The sequence below is a fragment of the Sinocyclocheilus anshuiensis genome, unplaced genomic scaffold, assembly GCF_001515605.1.
Source record: "Sinocyclocheilus anshuiensis isolate Anshui unplaced genomic scaffold, SAMN03320099.WGS_v1.1 scaffold1518, whole genome shotgun sequence".
NCBI classification, from domain to species: domain Eukaryota; kingdom Metazoa; phylum Chordata; class Actinopteri; order Cypriniformes; family Cyprinidae; genus Sinocyclocheilus; species Sinocyclocheilus anshuiensis.
This window is the reverse complement of record NW_015548194.1, coordinates 845,956-856,396: the sequence shown is the minus strand read 5'-3', so window position 1 is coordinate 856,396 and position 10,441 is coordinate 845,956. Positions and strand designations below refer to the sequence as shown.

General features: G+C 38.4%; 1 protein-coding gene across 1 annotated transcript in view; it reads right to left on the bottom strand.

The window, feature by feature from the left end:
• Nucleotides 1-10,441, bottom strand: part of ptprk (protein tyrosine phosphatase receptor type K) — a 172,433-nt gene that overhangs the window by 14,222 nt on the left and 147,770 nt on the right. The window contains exons 16-22 of the mRNA XM_016439774.1: nt 8,368-8,397; nt 6,564-6,724; nt 5,278-5,313; nt 2,559-2,570; nt 2,200-2,384; nt 859-946; nt 49-96 (exon numbers count right to left, since the gene is read on the bottom strand). Of these exons, the coding sequence (XP_016295260.1) occupies nt 49-96; nt 859-946; nt 2,200-2,384; nt 2,559-2,570; nt 5,278-5,313; nt 6,564-6,724; nt 8,368-8,397 (560 nt within the window). The remainder of the gene's footprint in view (nt 1-48; nt 97-858; nt 947-2,199; nt 2,385-2,558; nt 2,571-5,277; nt 5,314-6,563; nt 6,725-8,367; nt 8,398-10,441) is intronic.

The window sequence follows — 10,441 nt, the reverse complement described above, 5'->3', positions numbered from 1 at the left end:
GGGGTTACGCGTTTTTGACCTCGTTCCCTTTTTCTGAGTTGGTTAGACCCCTTGGGCTCCACTCAACTAGTGTGTCTCTATTTCGAGAATGATCGTCTACAGCGCGACACACGGCAAACAGAGCAGATTCAGGACAACAACAGCACTTTGTTGGCATGCTGCTGACTGTGTGCTTGATTGATAGTGAGCTATGAAACTCTTACAATGCATGAAAACGTGTCCTGGTCAGATTTCACCTCAAAATCATTTGGAAGAAATACAAAAATCGAAAGATCGATTGCTTTTTAAGATTGTTTGCAGAGTGATATTATTTTCGTGACGATTGAGCAAATTTTTTTTCTTCATCATTTCTTATTACCGTAATGCATTGAGATGTTTACCTATTGAGAATTAGTTTATTTGTAATTGTACAGAGATATTAAGAGAGAATTAAATGCGCTACCAAAACTAGATAACATGACGCTAACAACACCAAGGTCATAGGTTTGATTGCCAGGGAATACATTGACTGATGCATACATTTATTGCAATGTAAATCGCTTTGGATAAAAGCATCTGGCAAATGAATGTAAAATACTGAGAATTTGGGGGAAATGTGTTAAATTGTAAATAATTGTACTACAAATTAAAATCAAAACTTCTTTTTTTGGTGCACAATATAATGTCTTAATCTGAAGATGTTGGGGTGAAATATGATGCGTTCTTGATGCTCATTCTTAAAGCACAAGTACATGTTGGTTTTCTAAAGAGTAACAGAACAAATGCTCTCAAAAGGTTCTTTAATGACTGAAAAACCATCTGAAGGAGAGTGTATGGAGCCAGATGATAAGTGTGCTAGAGAATATCCTACACTCTTACATGCAATGATGTTCCCGTATCGATTCTTCGTTCTATTTTGCTCTTTCTTTGCTGCGTCCCAGGTGGCAGACTGACCCTCAAAGAAGCTCTAGAGAGAAACACAGTATATGAATTACAACATATACTGTATGTTATGTCAACAATATGGATTAAGTAAATCAATTTCCTAATTTACTCATATTTTCATCATGTTTGACAACATCAGCACAACACACTAGTTTGAATTTGCTCTATGCGCATGGAAATCCATGCAAATGTGATCACTGAACAGTTACAGAAGCATCTGGCGCTCTCGGCAGCCAAACAAAACAAACTGTTCTGCATCTGGCACACAAACTCAACTGATCAGATTGTGGTTTCATGAAATAAACCGCCGCCAACACTCTGCCTGCAACCAGCAAACTCATCACTGCAAAACATGTGTGGAAATAACGCTGTGGAGGAGGGGCTTCAATGGCTTCTTGGAGAAGTGTGGCATTTATTGGATGTTAAAGAAATAATTCACCCAAAAATTTTCAAAAAATGTACTCACCCACAGGCCGTCAGAGATGTAGATGAGTTTGTTTCTTCATGGGAACACATTTGGAGAAATGTAGCATTGCATCATTGTCTCAACAATGGATGCTCTGCAGTGAATGGGTGCCGTCAGAATGAGAGTCCAAACAGCTGATAAAAACATCACAATAATCCACAAGTAATCCACAGCACTCCAGTCCATCAGTTAATGTCTTGTGAAGCCAAAAGTCGCTAAACAAATTCATAAATCTGTCGCTTGATCTGTGCATCCTGATTCAGACGAGCTGACTTTTTCACTGGAGGAAGCGATATTATGGATTATGAACTCATATTTTAGCTGGAACCAATAGTTAAAACATCTTAATAATGGATTTGTTTCTTACAAACATGCAGCATTTTGCTTCACAAGATGTTAACTGAGTGGTGTGGATTACTGGTGGATTATTGTGATGTTTTTATCAGCTGTTTGGACTCTCATTCTGACGGCACCCATTCATTCACTGCAGAGCATCCATTGCTGAGCAAGTGATGCAATGCTACATTTCTCCAAACCTGATGAAGAAACAAACTCATCCTAATCCTGAATGGCCTGAGAGTGAGTACATTTTCTGCAAATTTTCATTTTTGGGTGAACTATCCATTTAAAATATTTCCATAGTCCTTCTGAACAATGGAAGAAAGGTTCAGGAAATCTGTGTGAAAACAATCTTTATTGTTTCCAGTTATTTTTGGTGATTCTAGCTGTGCAGAAATGACACACTTTAGCTTTAAGATCACTTACGGGTTTGTCCACACAGGACACATTCTCACAGTCATCAGTCTAACCTCATACTCCTCCTTGAAGCCGTAACTGTCGGAGGTCTTCATCAGATTGATGTGCTGCAGCAGGTCGGCCACCCGTATGGCAGGATGGAGCTGTCCGGTCTGATAGGGCGACTCGGTGCCCTCGCAGTGATAGCGCGGGATGTCCAGCAGTCTGCTGTTCTCGGCCGCTGCTGTGTGGTTCTCGTCTGAGATAGGGATCGGGAAAGATTTATTGAAATGCACACTGAGGGATTCGGACAAACCTTTGTACATGCTAAGCTCAAAGGACTCGACACACACGCAAAACCTCACAAATGCACATATAATCCCAGAGTTGTGCACTCTGAACAGGACAGAGGCGTTTCTCCACACACACTTACCAGTGATAGGCACTTATGGGGCAGCGGGAGAGAAAAGAGTTGTTTAGTTCAGTGTCAGCTCAAACACACAGGCTCTGTAGTACAGCTGATGGGGTGATATGGACTAAACATGTATACAGAACACAGCTACAGGACACTAAGACGAGGGGGAGCACAAACAAAGCCACTCTCTACATCACATCCAGACTGTTGCATTTTCTAAGGCACTTCAGATTTCACTTTAGTTGTAGTTTTTGTGGAGATGCAGAAGCTACATCCATATATATATGAACACCTCTGAATATTATCAAATGCACAGGAATCGCAACCACAGGAAATGATTTATAAGCAACCCCCGTCGATTCTCGAGAACAAAGGCGAGTGCACATTTTAGTGTTGCTTCTACACAGCGTTGCATGGCCCACATCTTGACAGAACCACTTGTAAAGGTTTCTGAAGACTTTGATAATCAGACGTTATTCGGTCACATCTTATAAGGGACTGTAACTTCTCTTCATCGCAGATGTCAAAGAGACGCAGCTGTTTGGATGAAGTGTTGTCCTCTGCACTTCAGCACTGTCTCTGCCAGAGCCGTGGCCTAAGGGGACGTTTTAATACCCCACCATCTTCATCATCATCATCATCATCATCATCACACCACTGTAGAAAACCTTTCCTGCTTGTTCTGTCATGTTAGCGCTATGTTAGCATCTGACACCATTAACCCAGATGACTGGAGTTTTATCAGGTTTACGTGTAAGCTGTCAGGTTAGTTTCGGCATCATCCCACGAGCTCCGGGAACACTCATAATGCTGTGACAGTGTGTGTGTGTGTGTGTGTGTGTGTGTGTATGAGGGTTTGTTAAAACACACAGATTAGTGCTTCTCAGTTGACTCTGCTTCCAGATTTACATTGAGCATCCGGTAGGCCTTAAAATGTTTAATTAACGTGAATCTTTTAATGAGAAATTATTAATATCCCTTGTGAAAAAGAAGTACACTTTAGCATACTTTTAAAAAGACTACTGTACTTATTACGGAAATAATATACTTTAAAAGAATATACATGCAAACTGAAAGTACTGTAATGTTTTCAGATACTTAATTGCATTTTAATTTAAATGAAATGAAAATGTTACTGTTTAAATTTACATTAAATGCAATTATTTGAGTGTTTTTGACTAATTTAAGTAGAACTTCACTACATCTTTACATGTAATTTCATAATAACTTCTGTTGTCTTTGAAATATGGTTAAAATGTTACTGCTGAATGTACTGAAAAATATTTATGATAAACTAAAATATACTCTAATGTCATTTTTAAATGTGTGTGTCATTTGTATTTGTAATTACACATTTGTAATGATGAAGTTAGTACATTTAAAATTTTAAAAATGAATTTTTTGAATATATTAACTTTAAATGTAACATCAAATAACACTAGAATTCGAATCAACATCTTTAAATGTGCTTTAGTTTGTTAGTCAACACATCAAAAGCGTACTTCTTTAAAGCACAACAAAAGATACAAAAGATCAAAACCTTAAAAAAAGAAGTTAATATTAAAAAACAATAAAAAATAATTAAAATATTAAAAAAATTTGACATAATTACAAAGTGCACTTTTTTTGTGCTGCCTGTGACCTGTCAGACATGCAACTCTTTTTTAGACTCACAACCCACCAGAAAAGAAACTTTGGAATATAGAGTTTGTGTGTGTTTACTTTAGAAGACCAAAATTCCTAAAAGTCCCCAAGTGCGCTAAATCTGACACAACCTCTCCTTGGGGACATATATAGTTTTATTTTAAGGGTAGTGTTTGGGTTCATCTGTAGTAATTATAATTAGCTTAACAATAAAAAAAAACTACAGTATGTCCTCATTCAGCAAATGTGTGTGTCCACAGTAGCAGAAGCGCAGTCGTCTAACTTTAGGTGAGCAATGACTGTACTTTCACTGCAACACACAGTCATCACTAGTCGCCTCACGAGACATTTATAACATTCTGGGATCTGAATCTTCAAGCACAGCAGCTCTCGATCCATTCCTACAAGCTCCCTGCGCTGCATGCTTTGGATGTGTCTGACAGAACTTGTTAATAGTGCATCAACTGAACCGGGCGCTTCAGTTCACTGTGCAATACAAGAGGAGCCGTGGAGATGATTGAGAAACCCTGTTCTATGTAACACAACAGGAACATGGTGGGGGGGCTGCATGAGTGATGCATGCTGGGTAATGAAGGTCTTTATGTGCAGCAGGAGTACTCAGCTCAATTCAGTTCTCTTCTGAAGGAAAACTCAACCTGAATCAAACATTACCTCAAGTTATTTAACTAATTGGGGAGAAGAGTTTGGCTGGAAATATGGACAAAGTAAAGACAACATGAAACTGCTTCTATAGCATAACATTATGTAGGGCAGGGCTTGATTTTAATCACTGTGACTTGATTAGATTGGTCTATGATAATGTTGGTTAATATTATTTCCTTGCTCACACCTCCTTTGTTATGGGAGGTGAAGAAAATGAACACATCTTGACGAAATATTACAGAATCTTTTTTTTAACATGCACTGATTTAATGCAATGTAATTTAAAGTAAGACAGTTAGACCTGTCGACATACAAAAAGCAAGTAAATTGTATTTCATGTTGTCTTTGAGCCATAACACAGGTTGAACTGAATTGCTCTGTCGAGACTCCAGTGATCCAGTCACAGACACACCATACACTGAATCCTCACCTAATACAGCCGTCGGCACGAGAGGGTCATTAGGCACTGCAGAGAAACATGCAGAGTTATCATAAATAAAAAAAAACTACACAAAAACTCAAGAGCTGAGGATGTTCTGAAACTGAAATCAGTACAGGAGTCTTACTGTTGCGTCTGCACTTGCACCATTTAACATGGGTGTTTTGCACGATCACGCAACATTAGGTCATTATTAATAACTAACCTGGATGCTTGGATGTGAATCACAGAGGCACACTATAATTGCTGGGCTGGGCAATCTAAACTACTGGTGTTATAGAGCAAAAAGAAAATCTTATCATTACACACTAGTGCCGACAAACACGCACCACTCTCTTCATGTGGGCTGCTTTCGGCTTCGTTTGTGTTTTGGTTTTTACAATGTTCTCCTACACAAATCAAGTGGAAGTTTCAAAATCCTCAGACAAGCTCGATATGATTCTACAATGTTCCATGTTGTCAAAAGTCAAGCCTGAAATATACTTTACTTAAAGGAACACTCCACTATTTTTGAAAATAGGCTCATTTTCCAACTCCCCTAGAGTTAAACAGTTGAGTTTTACCGTTTTCGAATCCATTCAGCCGATCTCCGGGTCTGGCGGTGGCACTTTTAGCTGTAGCTTAGCATAGATCATTGAATCTGATTAGACCGTTAGCATCTCGCTCAAAAATGGCCAAAGAGTTTAGATATTTTTCCTATTTAAAACTTGACTCTTCTGTAGTTACATCGTGTCCTAAGACCGACAGAAAATGAAAAGTTGTGATTTTCTAGGCCGATATGGCTAGGAACTATACTCTCATTCCGGCGTAATAATCAAGGAACTTTGCTGCTGTACCATGAGTGCAGCAGGCGCAATGATATTACACAGTGCCTGAAAATAGGCTTATTGGAAGTTACCTAGCTGGGGACTATTTTCAGGCGGAGAATGAGAGTATAGTTTCTAGCCATATCGGGCTAGAAAATCACAACTTTTCATTTTCCGTCAGTCTTAGTACACGATGTAACTACAGAAGGGTCAAGTTTTAAATAGGAAAAATATAGAAACTCTTTGGCCATTTTTGAGCGAGATGCTAACGGTCTAATCAGATTCAATGATCTATGCTAAGCTACAGCTAAAAGTGCTACCGCCAGACCCGGAGATCGGCTGAATGGATTTGAAAACGGTAAAACTCAACTGTTTAACTCTAGGGCAGTTGGAAAATGAGCCTATTTTCAAAAATAGTGGAGTGTTCCTTTAACACAAGCTGTTGAGGCGTTCTGGAGGACTTATACTCACAGCGGTTGCTGAAGCTGTGCGAGTCCATGAAGGTGACGGACATGGGCTCCTCGGCGTGCAGAGTGCTCTGGTCTGCATAACTGCGATCCATGGAGTTGACCATGTGCGTCATCTCCTGACGGGTGTTTCCGATGGCATCCTTGCGCTTCTTGGCGAGCTTCCTGATAACCCAATAAAAGACAGAATCATTACAGATCTACTACTCCAGAAAACAGTATCACTGCACCCTTCAGCCCACCCAAAGCACCCACATGTAGGAATAAACAACAGACAGGAGAGAGAAGAAGGGATGATCCGATAGGAAAGCTTAAGTTCCATGGTAAAGGACAACTTTGAGGAAACTTTTAGGAAATACTTGCAAATTAGTGGATGTGATTCAGAGAAATAAAACCATGGCTGTTCAACCTGCAATTAAAGTCTCTCTTCTTTATTTGAACATGTTTTACTATGAGAAGAGTTACTTTACTGTTACAAAATTAATTTGGGCATTTTTTATTTTGTGCAGAGAATTTTATGCTGGAAATTCAACATTTTATAAAATATGTTTTTTTTTTCTTTTTGCATAGACAAATTAGTAAACAGAGCTTTTGTATGTTGTGTTGTATTGTATGTGACATAACAACATTAAAACTGCAGAAAATAATGTTCGTAATCAGCCATTTTTTCTTGTTTTCACGAACAAAGAGCTGCAACATGAGCTGCATGATAAAATGTGATATACACTTGTCACAGTGCTATTAACCTAATATTAATGTGTCAAATAATTTTCAATTATTTTGAAGCAGATTAAGGCTGTCTGTTCTTTCTAGCTAGAGAAAATATCGCAAAAATATTTGACTTGTTCTGTAAAATGTACATTCCAACATGAATGATCTAAAGGAACGGTTTAAGGGCTTCATTCACAATTTACATGTACAAAATGGCATCAAGAACATCAAAATGAACAAATTATGAGGAGAAGTGAGCTCTGAATTTGTCTTATTATCTTATGCACTTTTGCTTCTTGCTTAAAGCAAATCGGTCTTGTTTTAAGGATGATTAGACATTTGTGAAAAAAGACTAAATACTGATCGACTTTTTTTTTGCAGTTAGAAATTTTCCATGTCAGTGTCAGTTTTTTTTTTTTTACGTTGTTTGTGTATTTAAGAAAGCAAATATAGAACCAATCACAAAATTTTGGATTTATCTGAACTGAAAAAAAAAAAAATGCATTCATGGTTTCATTTTCATGGTTTTATTTTTTTTTTAAAGTGACGTCATGTGATGAAATGCAATGTGGAGCTGTGAAAGATGATTTGTAATACAAATGATTTATGCATTTTCTATTTGTTACAAGATTTCGATGCTCTTTCGACAAGAATAGATAAAAGCAGGAATCTGTTGATATCTAACTGAGGTTTTGTAGAGATGTCACAGGAACTTTTGGAAAGCCATCAAAGCAGTGCTCGAATCACCTGCTAGATTGAGCTGCAGACTAAAGGCCAACCGAGAACAAGTGAGAAACACCCGCTTCACCAAACGAATGAACAGATGAGTATGTGAGGATGAGAGGTGGATGGAACAGACACAAGTGCAGCATTCTTTTTTCAAATAACACCGCTTGGAAGTACCGTCGCCGAGCATGTCCATGAACTACTGCAATGCAAAGGAACGTGATTGGTCAAAGCGATTTGTGTTTTCGCTTGAAAAAAGGATACTGCATCTTTAAAAGACTAACAGGACTAACCATTGACAGAGAGCAGAGAGCCCTGCATGTAAGTCACCGTTTTGCTTTTGCTTTGGTCTGAACGTCTCTGTTACTTACAGGTAATATGAGTACGAATAGTAGCTCCTCCTGGCGAGCGAATGAGAAACAGCACAAACAGATGAAGAGATATTGGTGAGAGCAATGTGGGAATCAACCGTACCAGCATAAGCAACAGATACCTAGTCAACAGCAGTTCTGATGGAAGCTTTTAGCCTGATCTCTGTCGCCCTCATTGATGGCATTCATCGAAACATGCATGTCTTGTACATTTGCGTGCAATTAGAAACTCTATTTAACTGACAGTCGTCTGTTAGAAGGAGGAAAAGAAACAAAACGCAATCAGAGCATGCAAAATCTCTGGCTGTTCAATTTCATCATGCATTTGAGGCGCTCTGACTTCATAAATCACTGCAATAAATCTTGTAGCACAGATGATTTAAAAATATTAAAAAAGCCATTTTTTAAAGAAAAGAAAAAAAAAATTGCATATGTGGAGCACAACCAAAAAGGCACAAATAAAAAAACAAAAAAATGCTGCAAATCAAATCGGTAAGCTGCTGACTTCCTGCAAAATAAGCAGCGTCAATGTCCACTGTTTTAAAGATGCAGTATCTTCAGTTTGACCGGAAAACATTGATAATCCATTGCTCAGTTAGAAATGAGCTGTTTATATTTATTGCTGTGTGTCGATGTTCAGTATAAGCACATATTAATTCATTTTAACAGGATGGCAAAACCCACAAAAATGAAGGCGCCACAAACTAAAAGGTCCCACATCTGTGTTTAAATGTGTTTAACGGTGCAGTACACTCCACCTAAATAAAGTCTGGTTAGTAAAACACAAAAAAATCATTATTTGACATGATGTCCATTCACATGAGATGAAGACTTAAATACTGCTCACTTTATCTCAGTTAGACCACCTAGTATCGGACATTCTGCTTGTAGAATAAAGTAATCATGGGAGACAAATATGATATTTCTACAAAGGCAGGACCAGCCAGAAGCTTTCGCCTTTGTGTCACACTGTATCCACAGTAACAGCTGTCAGTTTAACATGCCCTGTTGTATTTCTTGTTTAGGAAAATGAATGAAAAATGACTCTAAGTACTACTGCACAGAATGAATGAAGTATGGATGAGGATGAAGAATCGGCCTAATGCTGCTGGGCCAGGGCGCTTTACTGGGATCTGAAGCCCATTCATGAGAAAAAAAAATACATCAAATAAAAAACAATTCCCCCATAACATATGAGTCTTTATGTTATTGCAGGTTACAGAAGTTTCCTCTATGCTACCAGTGCAACTGTGTGTATTTGTGTGTGTGAGAGAAAAAGAGACCTTCAAAATGCCACAGCATTCAGTTTTCTCACTAGAACTAAAAAACAAAACAAAAAAAACAGAGACATGGGATCTAAGATCAAGAGGGGGACAAAAAAACAACACCCCAGCAAGGGCAGGAACTTTAGGGGAAAAAAGTGCCACTGAATTTAGGACACAGAAACATGCTCATTTTAACAGAGTACAAGTTACAAGCTAAAATTAATGTAGCCTTTCCCCTCAAACCAATCCCAATCCCTTCAGCTACTCAGACTCTCCTCTCAAACGATTAGAACACATGTCCACTTCTGTCTCTTATACAAACAGGTATGAACTACATTTCCCATGAAAAATATCCAAACATCAATAAAACACATTCAAAAAATCCACAGTGTAACAAAACTGCATATGATAGCATGAGGAATGAGCTTCCTGCTCTAACACATGATGAAGTGAGTTTGATTTGCTCTGGATCTGCACTGTTTGTGAAGGAGCACAATGAGCTTCCCTGCATAAACCTCACTATTTATTATTTTTACAGTGTGTTTCCAAATGTGAGTCCTATGAGACAACCTTTAGGCCTAATTACATTATAAAAAAGAGCTTTTGCAAATGATACCAGCTAATGTTTCCAGCCTGGTCTGTTATGAGCATTGATTTGTGTTTGCACATGAATGGCAGTGCTTTAAACAGCCTGCTGTTCAAGAAAACACCACATGATGGAGCCATTAGACAGAAGCAGCAAGAACTGCTGAGCGAGAGAGAGAGAGAGAGAGAGAGAGAGAGAGAGAGAGAGAGAGAGAGAGAGGAAA